The sequence below is a fragment of the Tamandua tetradactyla genome, chromosome 10, assembly GCF_023851605.1.
Source record: "Tamandua tetradactyla isolate mTamTet1 chromosome 10, mTamTet1.pri, whole genome shotgun sequence".
NCBI lineage: Eukaryota > Metazoa > Chordata > Mammalia > Pilosa > Myrmecophagidae > Tamandua > Tamandua tetradactyla.
Window position 1 is genome coordinate 19,478,630 of NC_135336.1, and position 19,134 is coordinate 19,497,763.

The following is a 19,134-nucleotide window of genomic DNA, read 5'->3' on the forward strand; positions in this document are numbered from 1 at the left end:
TGTTTTTCCAATTTTTTAGTAAGCACAATAAAGAACAATATCTATAGTCTGACAAAAGTGGTAACATTCAAGCACTCCAATCTAGATGAACAATGTATTATAATTTTTTTTGCATGGGCAGGCACCGGGACTCGAACCCAGGTCTCCGGCATGGCAGGCGAAAACTCTGCCTGTTGAGCCACCGTGGTTCACCTCTTTCAAATGAAGGTGCCTTTAACATATCTTTATAATATGAGTAATAAATGGCACTGTCATCCTGAAACGTGATTTCCCGTTCAAGCTCCTACCTGTTGGAAAACCAGAATTTCCGTTCATGATATGCTGATAAGTAGAGAGCATACATCATACCACTAGAAACCGCTGCAAGCCAGCCAATGAAAATCTTTGCAAAGCACTGAAATAATACATGTTTTGGAACTCTTTTAGAAAGTGGAGTAGTTTTGATTTCTTCTTCTTTGGCAGATTCCTTTTCTTCTGAAAACTTTGGCTTTTTCCTTTGGCGCATTTCCACAGTTGGTCCTTCTTTCTCCGCCATCGTTTCCATGAGGGCAGGACGCCCCTTGGGTTCAGGCGCTGCGGGGAGTCTCCCTACCTCCGCGCTGCAGAACCCTGGGGCCACCCCCAGGCCCTCAAGGCTGCCGCGCCCCTACTTCCTCAAGAAAGAAAATTTGAATCAATACAAATTCTTGGATTGGAAGATCTAATATTATAAAGTTGTCATTTCGTTATAGAAATACAATGATATTTGTATATTGGTCTTATATCCTGGGATTTTTCTAAACTCCTTTATTGGTTCTGATAGGTTTTATTATTTGGTGGATTTGTTGAAAATTTTTTACATATAAGATCATGTCACTAGTGTTACTGCTTCTGGATACCTTTAATTTCTTTCTTTTTTTGCTGCTTTAATGTACTTGGTAGAACCTCCAGTACAGTGTTGAATATAAGTGGTTAAAAAGGACATTCTAGTGTTGTTTTTTAGTTTTAGGAGGAAAGCCTTTGATTTCTAACCACTAAGTAGTTTAAACGACTAGCTGTGGGTTTTCATAATTGCTTTTATATCAGGTTAAGGAAGTTCCTTTCTAATCCTAATTTGTTGAGAATTTATAATCATGAGTGAGTGTTGAATTTTGTCATATGCTTTTTCTGTATCTATTGAAGTGATAACGTGGTGTTTATGTTATTCTGTTACTGTGGTGGAGTACATTAATTGATTTTCAGATGTTAAACCAATGTAATGTTCCTGAGATAAATCTTACTTGGTCATGGTGGTATAACCCTTTTCTATTGCTGGATTCTCTTTGCTAATATTTTAACAATAAATCTTTAACAATATTTTGTTAAAGATTTTTGCCTGTTTGTTCATGAGGGATATGGGTCTGTAGTTTTAATGTGATCTCTTTGACTTACTTTGGTATCAAGGTATACAGGATTTTTAATTTGAGTTTGTGAAGTGTACCCTCTTTCTCTTTTCTGAAGGAATATTTAAAGGATTAATGTTTCTTCTTTAAACATTAAATGGAATTTATCAGTAAAGTCATCCTGGCCTGAGCTTTTCTTTGTGGGAAGATTTTAAGTGATAAATGTTTACTTCTTATATTCAGAGTTTCTATTTGTTCTTGAAACAGTTTTAGTAATTGACCTTCCAGGAATTTGTCCTTTTCATGTAAGTTGTTTAAATTGTTGGTTTAACTTTGTTTATAGTGTTCTTATAGTTTTTAAAATTTCTATATGATCAGTGATAATGTGTCCACTCTTTCATACTTGATTTTGATAATTTGTGTCTTCTCTATGTTTTCTTGGTTTCTGTATTTATTTTCTAGTAAAATGTTTGTCAGTTTTGTTTATCTTTTCAAAGAATGAAGTTTTTAATCTATTTTTCTGATGTGCATTTCACTTATTTCTGCATTAATCTTTATTCTCTTTCTTCAGCTTGCTTTAGGGTAGATTTTCCTCTTTTTCTAGTTTTCTTAAGGTGGAGCTTAAGTTATTCCTTGCTGTCTTCTAATGCATACTCTTTTTTGGCTGTAAATTTGATATGTTTTGTTTTTTCATTTAGTTCACAATATTTTCTGATTTCGTTTTTACTTCCTTCTTTGAGCCATACATTATTTTGAAGTCTGAATTTAATTTCCAAACATTTAGGGATTTCCTAATTTCTAATTTAGTTGATAGATAATTTAATACTGTTTTCATTAGAGAACATATTTTTATGACTTCAGTCCTTTTAAATTTATTGAGACTTGTTTTATGGCCTAGAATGTGGTCTGTCCTGGAGAATGTTCCATGAGTGCTTCAAAACAATGTTTATTGAAGTTTTATATATATGCCAGTTAGGTCTAGTTGGTTGATAGTGTGGTTCAAGACTTCTTTATTTATGCATATTTTCTGTTTAATTCATCAGTTATTTAGAGTGGTGTTTTGTACTGGCCAACTGTAATTGTTGAATGTTCTATTTTCTCTCTCTGAAATGTCAGTGTTTACTTCATTTTTTTGATACTAGCTTTTTAGGGGTATGTATATTTATCAGTTATATCTTGATGTATTAATTCTTTTATCGTTGCCAGATTGTTCTTTGTCTCAGATAACAGTCATTTTAAAGTCTATTTTGTAAGATATTAACATGCCACTCCATATCACTTAAGTTTATTGTTTCCATTTACATCTTTTATTCTCATCTTTTTGTGTTCAATTTTAAATCTGTTTGTGACTGTTAACAGCATATAGTTGGATCTTTTTTTTCTGTTTTGAAGAGAAGTTAATTTAAAAAAAAAAAACTTTTATTGAGATATGTTCACAAACCATATAGTCCATCCAAAATATAAAATCAGTGGCTTAAATTATCATCACAGTTGTATATTTATTGTCATGATCATTTTTTAGAATATTTGCATCACTCCAGAAAAAGAAATAAGACAGGAGAAAAGAAACCCCATTCATCCCATAATCATTACCCCTCCCTCTTATTAACCACTGGTATTGTAAACTACCCAATTAAAAAAATTTTAGCTCTTTATCCACCCATTATTTTTTTATTTTTCGTCCTTATTTTTTTTACTCATCTGTCCATACCCTATATAAAGGGAGCATCAGACACACCGTTTTTACAATCATACAGTCACACTGTAAAAGCTATATAGTTATACAGTCTTCTTCAAAAATCAAATGTACTGGAATACAATTCAACAGTTTCTGGTACTTCGCTCTAACCACTCCAATACATCATAAACTAAAAAGGGATATCTATATAATGCATGAGAATAACATCCAGGATAACTTCTCGATTTTGTTTGAAATTTCTCAGCCACTGATAGTCTCATTTTTCTCTTCCTCCTTTTGGTCAAGAAGGTTTCCTCAATCCCATGACGCCAGGTCCTGGCTCATCCTGGGAGTTCTGTCCCACATTGCCAGGGAGATTTACACTCCTGGGAGTCATGTCCCATCCATGTAGGGGAGAGGGTAGTGAGTTCACCTGCCAAGTTGGCTTAGAGAGAGAAGGCCTTCTTTTTTTTTTTTTTTTTTGCATGGGAATCAAGCCCAGGTCTCTGACATGGGAGGCGAGAACTCTGCCTGATAAGCCGCTGTGCTCTGCCCAAAGGCCTTCATTTTGAAGAATGATATTGCTGCCTTCTTGTTTGACAGTTTTGTTCCCCAGCACTCTGACCATGTCTCCACTGTTTTCTGGCCTCTGTATTGTTTCTAATTGGAAGTCAGCTGTTCATTGTATTGATGGTTTCAGGCACATGTGGAGTCATTTTTTCTCTAGATTATTTCAAGATTTTTCTCTTTGGGTTTGCTTTTAGGAGTATGACTGTGTACGTGTGGGTCTCTTTGCATTTATCTGCCTTGGTTTGAGATTCTTTGATCTTTTTTGTTTGTTCGTTTGTTTTTTGGTCAAATTTTGTAAGTATTTGTCTAGTATTTTATTAAAACATTTTCAGCCCCTTTCTTTTTTTTTTTTTTTCCTGGGACTCCAGAAATGTTGGTGATCTGGATGTTGTTCCAAAGGTCTCTTTGAAGCTGTGCTTATTTTTCTTCAGTTTTTTTTGTCTGTTATTCAGATTGGATAATATCTATTGATCTGTCTTAAAAGTCGCTTGTTTTTTTTCTCCTGACATTTTCTATTTGCTCTAGTAAATTTTTTATTTCATTTCAGAATTTCCATTTGGTTTGTTTAAGGAATCTCTGTTCTCTTAATTAGAATCTATTGATTCTTTGTTTCTATAATTTCTTTTGATTTTTAGAACATGGTTTCTTTTACTTCTTTTAACGTATCTGTATTAGCTGCTTTGAGGTCTTGGTTTGCTTAAACCACCATCTAGGGACACTCAAACTGTTTATATCGACTGATATTTTTCATGAGTATAGGCCACATTTTCCTGTTTATTTATGTATTTTTCCCTTTGCAAGGTATTATGGGAACTGTGGATTGTAATATCTTCCTACTCCCCTATTCCCAAGGTTATTGTTGTTATTTCACTTCGGTTTATCTTTTTGATGCAACTAAATTGAAAAAAACTAACAAGATATTCTGTTTGGGATGAAAATTTATCTGGAAAAATAGACATACATGAATATCCAGGAAAATTCTGAAGTGAAAATATTCTGAGGGGAGAATAATTCTGTCAGAGATTAAAGTATCTTAAAAATATGGGCACAGTATTGGAGTGTTTAAAGATGATGAATTAATATGCTTTTAGAAATAAAGATGGAATTATTACTGGTTTTACTCTAGATGGGAAAGAATATTTTTCTTGCCTTTGCACTGTTCTAAACTGTGGTCAAATCATTGACTCTTTCATATTATCATGTGCTGTCTGAGATTCCTGTGAAGGGGAATACACAAACTATTTTTATTGTAGCATACTTGTAACATCAAATTTGCAATTTTAAGCATTTTTTAGTGTATTATTCAGTGGAATTAATTTACAATATTGTACTACTATTACCACCTTCAGTTACCAAAACTTTTCCATCACCTCAAACAGAAACCCTGCAACCATTAAGCATTAACACCTCATTCCCCATTTCACCCACTTCCCCACTCTAACCCTGGTAACCTGTTATGTGATCTACTTTCTCTAGCCTTATGAATTTCACATATACTCATTACAATTTTTCTTTCAGCACCTTACCTGTGTTATCCCCCTGTCTTCTTACCTCACATAGTTCCTGAGAGAAATTGATGCTTACTCTTAGTGAGACTAGTTGTTTCAGTTTAGTTGTACATGACTAGTTGTTTCTTTTTGCTACTCTCAGGATTCTTGTTGTCTTTGGAATTTCAGAGTTTTATTATATTTTGTCCTGTATGTGGATCTCTTTGGGTTTATTCTATTTGGACATCTTTGAGATTCTTCTATATAATTTATATCTTTCCTTAAATTTGGGAAGTCTTCAGCAGTTATTTTTTCCGTGTGTTCTTTCTGCCCCTTTATTTCCATTCTTCTCCTGCGACTGCCTTAAGATTTAATGGAACTTCTTCTGGAACTCCCACAAGTCTCTTAAGCTCTTTTCATTTTTCTTCATTCTTTTTTCTTTCTGCTCCCAAGTGGATATTTTCAATTGTCCTAATTTCTTATTTGCTCATTCTTTCTTTTGCCAGCTCCATTCTGCTGTTGAATCCTCTAAGCAGTTTTTTATTTCAGTTATTGTATTTTTACTGTTTGGTTCCTTTTCATAATTTTTATATCTTCATTAAAATGCTCATTTTGTTCATATATTGTTTTCCTGGTTTCCTTTATTTTTTATCTTTTGGTCCATGTTTGACATTAGTTCTTAGAACATATTTAAGACAGTTTTTAAGAAGTCTTTGCTGTGTCCAATGTCTATACTTCTAGACTGATGGTTTTTGTTACTGAATTTTGAATGTGTCATCTTTTCTTTTTTGCATATCTTATGAGTTTTTTGTGACATCTGGATATTTGAATATTTTAATGTGTTGCCTCTGGAAATGATCTTCTCTCTCTTTCTCTGGATTTGTTGGGTTTTTGCTCTTATTGCCCATGGATATAATAGTCTATTGTTTTTAGTGTTTTTTTCCCCAAGTTATTTATAGAAAGATTGTCCTTTGATGTATGTATTCCCTGAAGTCTCTGTTCCAGTTAATGTTATGACAGATGTCCTTGAATACCAGGAGATTAAAAAAAAAAATCCGAGAGAAAACACTTGAGATTGGCTCTATGCTTATGCTCTCAGTCAGCACTTAGTCAGCCTTGCAGTTAGCCTAATGAATAGCCTAAGGCAAAATTATTGGGTCTCTCCAGGTCTTTTCTGAGCTTTGGACTTTCGCTGAGCATTCATGTGTAGAAATTCACTGCCTGTTTTAGGTCTAGGTGCTATATTATAGGTCTCAGCTGTGCTTTGCCCCAAGCAGATGTGGTTTGATGTTTTCCTATGGTGTTTTTTTGTGGCTCTTCCAGTGGCTTATATATCCCAGAGTAATTTCTGGGACAGATGAAACAGAGACAAGCTGTCCGATCTTGGATCAGTACTTCACATGCCATTATACGGAATATGGTACATGCATCCCTGTGTTTGCATAAGTATCAGTTTACTCCTTCTAGAACTTGGGACCAGAGACCTGTACTGGGAATGCTGGCTGGTACTGCGATGAGTCAGGGAGTGGTTGGAAGAAGGGCTAGTAAAGTTCCAACAAGATATGTCTACTGTTTTTTCTTTGTTTGTTTTGTTTCTTTTGGCATGGGCAGGCAGTGGGAATTGAACCTGGATCTCTGGCATGGCAGGCGAGAATTCTGCCACTGAACCACCTTCGCACCACCCTCTCTTTTGTTTTGGGTTGCTTTTTCCTTGATGTGGTGTTCACTTAGCTATTGTAATCCTTTGACTGTTTCCAGAGTTCTAAGAAAGTTGATTCTGCCAGTTCCTGCTTGTTTTTCAGTATTTCTGTGGGGGGATAGATTTTTGGGGCTTCTTAGTCATCTGTTTTTCTGATGTCATCTCCCAACCTATTCATGATAAAAAGAATCTAGTGTTTTTAAAGACTTCCAGGGTAGGGAGTATGTTACTGTGCTCAGAAGTAATGTCAGGACATTTCCTTATTATATACAGCCTAGATTTTCCCTTTTTGCTAACTTTTTCTGTCTAAAATGAACTTGTAGTTGATATTTCTGTATCTAGGTGCTGGTTTATAACTCTAGTCCTTTTTATGGTGAATATACGTGCATTCTGTTTTGTTATTGATAAGATTCACTATTGTCTTCTCTCTTTCCATGTCATAAACTTTACAAAACAGACATGAATAGTGTTAAGTGATTTCTTAATTTTTGCTTTCTCTTTTCTAAACTTTTTATGCTTGTAAATGTCAGAATTTCCTTTAATGTCTCATGTCTCTGAAGTTGTAGACTTCAGATCTAAGCATATTACCTTTTTAAGATCTGGGTTATTTCACAGTTATTACTTAACCACTATTATATTCCCCCTCTTTCAAACTTAAAAGCAAGTCAGGGAATTAATTGGTCCTTCAAGTATATAGCTTAATATTTATTAAGTGTGATCATTTCAGTATTTATACCCAGTTTCTCTATATTGTATTGTACAGTATTTTTTTTTCCTCTGTAGCTAATGCTTTTTATTTCTTGTGTTTTTTGTTTGTTTGCAGGAATTTGATGGCCTAAGTGATTAAGGTGATATTGTGGGGTTTTGAAACCTCTGGAAGTTGGCAACTCAACCATGATTTCTTTTTCAACTTTGCAGCATTTCCTTCCTTGAGATCTTCATTTTTATCTTAGTCTCAGGTAACTTCAATTCTTGTTTTTCATAAGCATGAATGAATAAATTTTTAACTATCAAAGCTTGTCTGATAGAACATGTTGAATTTTTGCTTTTTTTTTAATGTGTTTTGACATTTCTATCTGAAACTTTGGATTAGATTTTTTTCTTGAGGAAACAATTTTAAGGGGAAATTGAGTAATGATATAGTTTAATTATTGTTTTGATTAATACAGAAAAATATGTGTAGATTATTATGAAATCTTATGTGAAATTTAAGTGAGAAATTGTTTCTTGTTGCATTTTTCCACCCTCTCTTCCCAGCATATAGATATATTAAAATTTCCAGAATATCCAAGGAAAATGTTTCCATAATTGAGGAAATTAGACCTATTAAGTAAATTTAATGGTGTTTGCCATATAATTTTTAAAATATGAAAAAACAAGTTTGTACAATTGTATGTGTACATTTGCCTATACTAATGTAAAGAAAGTAGTCTTGTAGATAATTCAGTAACTATTTATATTAGATGTATTAGCTAGAATACATATTTGAGTTCTGTGACAGAGGCTTAAAAGATAGACATTTAAAAATATTTACTTAAAAAGTCCACATAAACAATCTTGGCTTTTTGTGGAGACTCCAAAAGCATTATGATTCAGGGTACTTTATCTTGCTGTATCATTCTTAATATGTGTCTTCTATCTTTTGGTCTAAGATGATTACCATCAGGTCTGATTTTAACCAGTAGGAGGAAGGGGAGGCACATTCTCCTTTTTTTAAGGGAAGTTGTGTACATATCACTCATGTCGTATGAATATGCACCTCACATCCATATAACAATGGTTGTGACTTAGTCATTGGCCACAAGCAGTGTCAAGGGAAATGAGTCTTAAGTCTCACTTAATTATATTATTGGATAAGAAGGTAAGAACACATTCTGGGGGGATAGCCAGTTGCCTGTCATGGTTAGTATTAGACTTACTTTTCATTTGTCTAGTTTGGACTAAAATTAAAATAAAATTTTTATTGTCCAAGACACATTAACTCTTGGCCTGGGACAATATTTTGGATATTGGCTTATTCGAGTTCTGAGACAAATGTACTTTTGCATTTAGTTGTCATGGTTCACTGACTAAAATACTGCTTGTAGTAAGGTATTAAAAGTTAAAATTTGGTTAATATCACAACTCATTTTGTTTGAGTTGATTTGCTTAAAATCTTAGTCTCTAAAGCAAGTGTGGGACCATGGGTAGGATGATCTTTTTAGTTACATGAAAAACTAAATGCTCTATTAAAGCTTCCTTCTAATTCTAAGAAGTCTGTTATTCTAAATGTTTAAATATGATCAGAACAACTTATTCCCGAAGATGCTAAGTACTTAAATAGTTCTTTTTAGATGAAAGGTATTTCGTTGTACCTTATGTTATATGATACCTGTGCAAAGTGAATACTGTTTTGAAACAAAGTATCAAATACTATATATTTCTGTTATACTTTATTAAAGGATTGTAAACTGTTAGTTTTCTGCCATATTTTATATGTATCTTTTTTTTAAAGAGTTCAGATAACAGTCATGAAAACTTGTTGCATCATTATGTACAGTTTTTATTATAGGCCAGTTGATTTAAGTTTATTACTGAATGATTATGGAACAATTATTGTTTATTGAAGGCAGTGAAGGCATCTTAAGTCCTATTATACTGCACAAATAGGGTTGTTTCATTAAAGTAAGATAGCATTTATCTGTTTGGTTAGAAAAATAAGACAATGTTGATATAAATCATTAACGTTTTTGTTCTGGCTAATGTAGAGTACATATCACAACTAACCACTAGGCATTTAATTAATGTTCATTCATAGCGTATAGGTAGTTTATTTTAAGAATTATTTATTTTGCAAGACTATAGAAAACTCATAGTTAATTATTTGAATTAGTGCTTATGAATATTGTTTGAATTGTTGATATTGGCCTAACATGAAGGCTGTAACAGCTAGATCAGCCAGTTGTTAGGATTCTGTTGTGCTTTTTTTCACCCTTTCTCCCCCATCGTTCTCCTTTAAAAATATGTATATTAGAACTGGTTCTTAAACAGTTTGAGTTGCCATAAATTTGATATTTTAGTATTTCCAAATACCACTATATTCTTGCTGTTTTTCGGTTTAGAACACATTGGTGCTGATTATTTGGAATGCAGAATATATGTAGATTTTGCTTTATTTGAACATTCATCAGTGTGGATATAGTTATACTCCTATTATCTTTGGGCTTAAAAATTTACAAATTATTTTTCTGTGGTTAAAAAATGATCATTGTTTTATTTTTTTATTTTTCCTATTTTGATCATTCCGTTCAACATATATAATCAGTAATTCACAGTATCATCACACATTTGCATATTCATCATCATGATCATTTCTTGGAACATCTGCATCTATTCAGAAAAAGAAATAAAACGAAAACAGCAAAAAAAATTTATGCATACCATACCCCTTACCCCTCCCCCCCCACCGATTACCAGGATTTCAAACTAAATTTATTTTAACATTTGTTCCCCCATTATCCATTTTTATTCCATATGTCCTACTCGTATGTTGACATGGTAGATAAAAGGAGCATCAGACACAAGGTTTTCACAATCACACAGTCACACTGTGAAAGCTATGCCATTAAACAATCATCTTCAAGAACCATGGCTACTGGAACACAGCTCTACATTTTCAGGCAGTTCCCTCCAGCCTCTCCATTACATCTTGAATAACAAGGTGATATCTACTTAATGTGTAAGAATAACCTCCAGGATAACCTCTGGACTCTGTTTGGAATCTCTCAGCCATTGACACTTTGTCTCATTTCACTCTTCCCCCTTTTGGTCAAGAAGGTCTTCTCAATCCCTTGATGCTGAGTCTCAGCTCACTCCAGGATCTCTGTCCCACATTGCCAGGAAGGTCCACACCCCTGGGAGTCATGTCCCATGTAGACAGGGGGAGGGTGGTGAATTTGCTTGTTGTGCTGGCTGGAGAGAGAGGCCACATCTGAGCAACAAAAGAGGTTCTCTTGGAAGTGACTCTTAGCCCTAATTTTAAGTAGGCTTGATCTATCCTTTGTGGGATTAAGTTTCATATGAACAAGCCCCAAGACTGGGGCTCAGCCTATAGCTTTGGTTGTCCACACTGCTTGTGAGAATATCAAGAATTCAACTTGGGGAAGTTGGGTTTTCCCCCATTCTCACCATTCCCTGAAGGGGACTTTACAAATACTTTTTTATTCACTGTTCAAATCACTCTGGGATTTATCGGGGCATCACTCTGGAAAAACCAACAAAATCTTATGTCCTACTCAAGTTTCCATGTACTTGTGGTGTTCAACCAAGCTATCTACATAAGTTATATTAGGAAATGTGCTTGTCAAAATATAAATTTTGTACCAAATAAACATTTTTTTGCTTTAGTCTCACACATAACTCGAAATTCCAAAATATTAATTACCATCTATTTTCAGCACCCTGCAGTAATGGCATTCCTTTGTTCTTCCTCATGCAAAAACATTTTTAAAATCTGTACATTTAGTCACTGTCATTATACACTCTAGGCATTCCTAGATTATACCATCTCCATCTTTATCGTCTTTCTTTCTGATTTCATTTGTGCCCCCAGCCCTCCTCTCTCTATCATTCTCACATTCAGCTTCATTCAGTGTTTTAACATAATTGTATTTCAGTTAGGTAGTATTTTGCTGTCCGTTTCTGAGTTTTACATTCAGCTCTGCATTGTTTTATTTTTAGTTGTTGTATAAAGTTATTGCTCTTGGCCAGTAAATTCTCTAATAATTATTTTAATTATTTCAGCTATTAAAATCATATGTCTAAAAAAAGTAGATATCTATTGTTTATTTGAATATCTCTTATTGTTGTTTTTCTCTAGTTGCCTTTATTATATATGATGCTTCTGTTAGGATGCTCTGAAATAGTACTTTAAAAATTGATGAACATGGTTTATAAGTTATGCTTTAGACACAAAATGGTAGTTACACAAAGTTGTATATGAAGTGGTCTCCAAATTTGGAAATGCTTAGAGGAGAAATAGATTTTGTTTTAAAATTAAATGTGAAGCAGATTTAGCTTTGAGCAAAGCTATACTTTTGAAGGATGAGAGAATACAAAACAGTATTCTAGAAATTAGATCTTAGAAATTAGAAAAGGCAAATTTGTTAAAGTTGATATTACTGATTATAGGTTTCTTCATCACTTTATTTGATTCTGAACTTATTGATATTTGTATATCTAATGGTGGTATTTTTTTAAAGATTTAATTTCTCATGAATTCATACCTGGGTTAAACATCTTAATATACAAATTAATCTAATTGGCATTCTCTAAAGCAACAAGGAATTACTAAATATGTTTTGGATCAAAAGTAATTGTGGAATCTAGCTTTTCTTTTTCAGCTGTTTTCAGAATAGGTTCCTTGGATTGCTTCTATTCTCCCTATAACTGAAGCTTCTGCTCAGGTTGAATGGGTTCAGGTATAGGGAGTATTGTTGAATTTGCAAGAACATTTTGAGTTAGAAATTGTTCTTTACGTAGACAGAAAACAGCATTTTCATGTATCACTTACATGAATAAGTAATATAAGCTTACCCACTACAATTCATTTGACTCATTGAATTGAAGTTTCACATAGCGCAATACAAATTGATGTAGAATAATATTACTGCCAAACTCAGTAAGTTGACGATAAAGAATAGAACAGAAAGGCAGTATCTTTAAATGAGAAATATTTAATTTTTTGAATGCTTGAATACAGGTTTAAGTAACACAAGAAAGTGCCAGATGAATATTTGTGTACATTCTGAAGGGAAATAGATGTCTTCAGGGATTTTTAGAGGATTATGGCAGAGGTCTAATCTGTTTTTATTTTAAAACTATGGCCTTCTTTTCTTTGATACAGGTGTGTCTTGAACATTGCTCTTATATTTATCAGCTGTGTTTAGGAGTTTCTTTTTTTTTTTTTTATAACTGGGAAAGGAAAGGAAAAACAGGGAGAGTTTTTACTGAAGTAATTTGGTAAAGGTTTGAGGAAAGAATGAAGGAAGAAAGGTAAAGAGGGGTGTCTGTAAAGCTGTGATAAAAAGAATGGCTGAGGAGACATTCACTGAGCCATCAGTAATAGGTGAAAGTGGGATAATAGGAAATGTGGAAAACATGTTAATCCTCCTGAAGGAGAAAAAAGGAATTTGAGTCAGAAAGTTCTCCTGTGGTAGCCATGAGTAGTCAGCTAAGGAGAGTTTGATTGATTTACTGAGCCAAGCAGTGGTGCTGGTAGGGTGGTCTCAGAGTTGGTGGTAAGAAGGAATGTGTGTAGTGAGTTCTTAATGAATCCAGGACCTTTTCAAGTCAGAAGGTGACATACTGTGGTAAAAAGTTCACTGAACCAGGTAAGCCTAGGTTGAAATCACAATCTGTTTACTCCCTATGTGAATTTGAGTAAACCCCCATTTTCTCTTCTGTTAATTTGAATATACTGTTACAACCTTGTTATTGCAAATATTAAGTGAGGTAAGATATATAATGGTGCCCAGCGCAGTTTACTTTTATCTAATATATCCTCAACACGTTAGTTGTCCTTCCTCTCCAGTTTTTATAACCTCTGAACTTTGTAATCTAGATAGAAACCTATAATAAAATTTGGAAAGATTGTTTCCTTATTAATTGCATAAAAACTTCATTAAAAAACTCAGTAAGCATTTAAGTGCTTTGTTGATTAAAAATGAGTAATAATGCTCATGCTGTCATATCTATACTTATAATTTTGTCCTCTAAAAACAAGCCTAACCAGTCCCTTGAATTTAGGAAATAATAGTTGCAAGTGCTTGTATTGAAAGCCCATGCATTTAATGCCTTACCAAAAGCTCTGACTCAAAGCTTATTTACTCTGTATCTACTTATAAATCTATAAAGCTGAGTTTCCACTTGCTTGCACATAGTTGATTAGAAGCTTTAAATTAGAAGGTGGCAACAAAAATCAGGTGTCTGTTCTGGAAGACAGGAGAAAGTCATGATTGATAATTAATGCTTCCCTTTAAGTACAATATTGCTGTTAGGCTTAATGGCTAGGGGTTCACTGAGAGCCCATAGTTCGAGTTAAATTTCACACAACTGAACCAAACATTTATCAATAGGAAAGGATGGTAGGTATGTTTGTGGCTGGGGGAAGGGGTATTGTATGGAGTAGGAAGCTATGGTGTGGTCCCCTAAATACCCCTGTTGCAGTATCTTCCAGCCTTTCAGAGGGTTGGAGATGAGGGAAGGAAAGACCTTGAAGGGAGAAAAAAATAGAGCTTGAAGTCATCTGCTAAAGGGAGATTTAGAAGAAATTGGCTTGAGCTAGGCCTCTTCCTTTTTTTCTCTCTCCTGCTCTGTTCTAATTTCCAGCTTTCTTTGCTTTGGGTAGCTGGAACTTGAGATGGAGTGCCATCTCCCTTTTAGCTGAATTAGCCTTAAGGCATCATTGTCTATTCTGTCTTGGCTCCCAACAGCTATGCCGTTTTGTACTCTTAGGTGTCAGCTGCTCAGAGTCCCTTTACTTGCAAAATAAGTGGTCTACACAAGGAGTTTAGTGTGGCTTACTGTCCCTCCTAGTCCTTCCTTGCCTCCAGTTGGACAGAGGCTCCTGGTAACTCAAATTAATTATTTAGTTCTTTTTTTTTTCTTCCAGAGCCAGCTTTTTATGTAAATGATATGATTTAAAGGAAGTGTTACTCCTTTCCACCTCTTTCCTGTAATGTCCTTAACCCCTGAATTTCCATCAATTGCATACACATTTGGGTGAAAAAAACAACAGATTTTTGAGGGTTTAGTAGGAAGAGCCATTTAACTATTCACATCTTAGTGTGCATAGTTTCTTCTTTATGCTTGGTTGATCACCTTTGAAAATATTGAAATTATAGAGCTTTTTCATAAGACCTTTTCTTGTATTTTGGTTTTTTAATATGAAGTGACTCATATGAGAGCTTTGATTGAAACCATATAGACATCATAAAGGGGGAAAGCTGGAGATGATAAAGGCATAGAGATGGTGCAAGGACAAGAAAAAATATACTTTCTCTACATTATCATTTTTTATAGAGTAGCCTTGTCCCCTTGCTTTTTTACCATAGTTCTTGAGAAATTACTTTTTTTGTTTAGAGGCCTCGTTTTATTTCCTGTTCACCTTACTCTGTCAAGAGACTGGTTGAGGAAATGTGTGGTAGAGGTGTGGCTCACTTTATTTGTCTTTAAAACACATTTAAAAATAACAGTAGAGTCTTTGTTTAAAATAAATAAAGAAGAAAAGCAAGTCCTGGTGTCAGTCCTACTATCCATAACAATCGTCTGTTGTAACGTAAAAATATTATTCTGGCCTATGGTTAGAAGAAGTTTTAAAATTAAAAATGAAAGTCTTCTTCCCTATAGCTCCTTCCTTATTTCACTTCCCAAAGGTCACTTTGGGGGAAAAACACCTATATAGAGTTTCTGTTGCTCAAGTTATGTATCTGTTTTAAAAATTATATGGAAAAGGTCTTAACTGTTTACATAGCCCTTCACCTTGACCCCCTCCCCCCCACTAATACAGCTTGGAGAACTTTTCACTCAGCATGTATAAAGCTACCACATTCCTTTTAATGGCTGCACATATTCCATTGAATGGTTGGCTCATAACTAATTGAACCAAGTCTGTTAGTGGACCCTTTGGTTATTTCCAGTTTTCCCTTTAAAATTTTGCCCCAAACATTTTTGTGTCTGTATCTTTGATAAATTTTTATGAATAAACCTATAAGATTGTGTTTCATTTTGATAGATATTTTCAGGGTTCACTTTAAAACCTTGTTTGAGCAGTATACATTGATACTAGAATCTGTAGTGATCTTAGAATTTTCTGGTATTCCGGGGAAATTGTTTGAAAACCCTGACAGTTTATGTGCTGGCCAGCTTAATCCAAAATGTATGGCTTAATTTTGGGGTCATAAGAATGGAAACATGGAAGAAAGCACGAGAGATTCCTTTTTTAGTGTGCATATGGTCAGTTCTCAGGAGAATTTTTGTAGGGGTCAGGTTTATCTTCTCCTTACTGTATTTCTACATCCCTTTCCATTTACTACCTCTGTATTGAGATGTGTTATCTTCCTGCCCCAAGTCCTTCATTCTGGAACTCCACCCAAGCCTACCTCTTTTTCCAAAGTATTCTGTCTGCAAAGTACTGAATCAGTACTTCTATGTTTCAATACTTATTATTTCGGCTTAATGTTAGAAATAAGAGTTGTAAAAATTATATTATGTCTGCTTTAATGTGTATGTAATATATTGGCGGTTCAGAAATACAGTTCAATAGAATTCATTGAGCATATGAAAAAGTTTTAAATTGATGAGGTACATGATCAAAAAAATTAGAGATCACAGCTTTGGTGAGAGTGAAGTCTTTGGGTGAAGTCTTCTTTCCCTTTGGCTTTCCCTCTTTTTTTTTTAAACCCTAAGAATCTGCCCTAGGTCAGCTTCTCTAAGTTAGTTTTTCTTTTAGTAATTCTGCATCTCCCATATTCGTATCTCATATCCATAATGGTGTATACATGGCAGTAGCAATTGCAGCAGCAAGAAAGAATTACAATGAAGTTTTCTTTATGTATTTATAAGTTCCTAATAAGGTAGGGTTTTTTCACACTCTTTAAGAAAACAAAATATTTTAGAAAAGAGTATAATTGTGTAACAATTGCCAAAGAAATGCTCAGAATAAACAGATTTCAGCCTTAAAATACTTAACCGTAGGATAGTTTCTTTTCTAAGAAATGGCATAAAGAAAATTTTTATTCCTTAGATTTTAAGTTTGCCATTTACAGATTTTGACAAGTGAAATAAGATTGTAAGTCTTTTGTCCTGTACGTATTGTGGACTGATACTGTCTGTTACTGGGGAGGATGAGATTAGCAAGAATGAATTATTTTTTGCTTTCTTTAGGTGGTGTTTATAAAGATCGTTGAACTGTTTATTTAAATATGTATTTCTTCCTTTATTATAGCTTTTGTGTATGAAACTGCATTTAGATTTTAGTTGTGTATTTGAATTTAACTGATCATGTATTTCATCTCAAGGCAGTAATTATTATATAAGTAATTAATTTGGGAAAGAGGTAACTAAACTGAACATAGTGTATACATTTACTAATCATAATTCTTTCTCATTAGGGTAGTATATGTTTGTTTATTTCACGTAGTCTGATAATAAAAGTAGTTTTTGTTTTTTTTTTTTTTTTGCATGGGCAGGCACCGGGAAATGAACCCAGGTCTCAGGCATGGCAGGCGAGAAGTCTGCCTGCTGAGCCACCATGACCCATCCTAGAAGTAGTTTTTTAAAAAAATTTTATACCAGTGCCTTTGGATTTCATGATTTTTTTTGGTTGGTAATAATGACTGAATGGGAGACCAAATATGAATTTGCAAACAAAGTTAGGACAGATTTAAAATAGTAATATTTTATATATAAAATATCTTCATAATAAGGGACAAAATAAGATAAGTAATTATTTAATAGTCTAGTTCTTGATTTATTACCATAATTTCTTAGATTTATTTAAACGTGATTGACTATTTCTGAATGTGTTAGTAATGAAAATGTTACTTTCATTTTGTACATTTTAGCAAATTATAAAAATAATAAAATATTATTATAAGTTTTAAAAATGGAGATGCATATAAATAAGGAAATTCTGAAACTGGTAGTTTGACCACACAGTGGTAATGCTGACACTCTTAATATTTTAAATATACGTATGTATACTTAGACATATATACACTTACACACGTATTTCCTTTTATTGGGATATTTTCCCACATATTCAAATGTCTTTCAAGAAATTTTTAATGATTATATGGACATTTTTTTTGCTTCTACAGATTTTAACTTTTTATTGAAGTATATTAACTGACAGAAAAGTACATATCACAGGTGTACATTTTTTATTTTCACAAAGTTAGCACCCCTGTGCAGCCAGAACTCAGATCAAGAAAGAACATCACCATCTCAGAAGACGCCTTTCTTGTCTCCTTTCAGCAGCGTCTTCCCCCTAAGTTCTAAGTTTTCTTTATTGATTTGCCGGGTTATCCTTTGTCTTTTTCTAATTGAATTTATCTTTTTTAAAATTTTTTCATATTAAGACATTTCAGTGTATGTTATGGACCTTTTGACTCATGTTATAGATACTTTTCCCAGCCTATTTTATGTCAAGCTCATTTTTCAAGAATGAAGTAGAGTATGGTTTTATGCCTTAATGTCAAAAATGAAAATTTGTGTTTTACCCTGCTTGCCCCTTTTAAAACTTACCTTGGAGGAAATTTTCAAGTGCATGAATAAAAAATTTCTGTTTAAATATTTACCTTTCATTTCATTAATTTGAAATAAAAAAATATCAAATAGACATATAAAACTAATTTATTATGCTTTGTTGCCAAACTTGGTCTTTCTAGGCGGTTATACTTAAGCATGAACATTGACGACAAACTGGAAGGATTGTTTCTTAAATGTGGCGGCATAGACGAAATGCAGTCTTCCAGGGCAATGGTTGTAATGGGTGGAGTGTCTGGCCAGGCTGCTGTATCTGGGGAACTGCAGGAATCAGTGCTTCAAGATCGGAGTATGCCTCACCAGGAGATCCTTGCTGCAGATGAAGTGTTACAAGAAAGTGAAATGAGACAGCAAGACATGATATCACATGATGAACTCATGGTCCATGAAGAGACAGTGAAAAATGATGAAGAGCAGATGGAAACACATGAAAGACTTCCTCAAGGACTACAGTATGCACTTAATGTCCCTGTAAGTAATTCCTTTATAAGATATTAAACTTATAGTTGGAAATATAATTAATTATGTATTAAGTAATATTGCAAGTCACTGAAAAAATTTCAGAAAATATTTAAAGGTTATGTAGTTAAAATGAGATTTTTGAATAGATACACATAGAATTCTATCAATTCTATGCATAGAAATCGTATTTGAAAAGACAAATTTAGTGAAGTTTTTGTATTACATATGTTAAAAAAACTTATCCTTTCTAGGGTATCATTTATTTCTGTACTAGAATTATTTGTATTTTGAATTATGAACACTTAATCATAAAGATATTCTTTTTAACTCTGGGTTTCTTCCTTACAGAGTTGAAAATCTGAATCTTGAGTATAACTAGAATAAAATCCTCTCAAGATTCTGTTAACTCCTGGCAGTTCTTATGTTTAAAATTTTCCCCTAATATGCTTGTGCTCTGTGAACACCCTTTGTAGTTTACATTTCCCTGATTTCTTAATTTTTTAATGATGTCAGGCCTTTACTCTTTCCTATCTACCCTAGACATCATAGTTCAGTTTCCATAACTTTCTT

At 33.6% G+C, this 19,134-nt stretch overlaps 1 protein-coding gene and 1 long non-coding RNA gene across 8 annotated transcripts in view; one reads left to right on the plus strand and one right to left on the minus strand.

Moving 5' to 3' along the window:
• ZNF148 (zinc finger protein 148) overlaps positions 1-19,134 on the plus strand; it is a 164,304-nt gene that overhangs the window by 55,112 nt on the left and 90,058 nt on the right. For all 7 annotated transcript variants that reach the window (XR_013158490.1, XM_077118078.1, XM_077118079.1 and 4 more), the window contains 2 exons: positions 7,619-7,754; positions 18,225-18,573. Coding sequence is in view for 6 of the 7 variants with exons in the window: in XM_077118078.1 (XP_076974193.1) it covers positions 18,241-18,573 (333 nt within the window). In the remaining variant the exon portion in view is untranslated. The remainder of the gene's footprint in view (positions 1-7,618; positions 7,755-18,224; positions 18,574-19,134) is intronic.
• The window catches only part of LOC143648292 (uncharacterized), a 57,024-nt gene continuing 56,068 nt past the window's right edge, over positions 18,179-19,134 (minus strand). The window contains exon 3 of the long non-coding RNA XR_013158493.1: positions 18,179-18,415. This is a non-coding gene — a long non-coding RNA (uncharacterized LOC143648292). The remainder of the gene's footprint in view (positions 18,416-19,134) is intronic.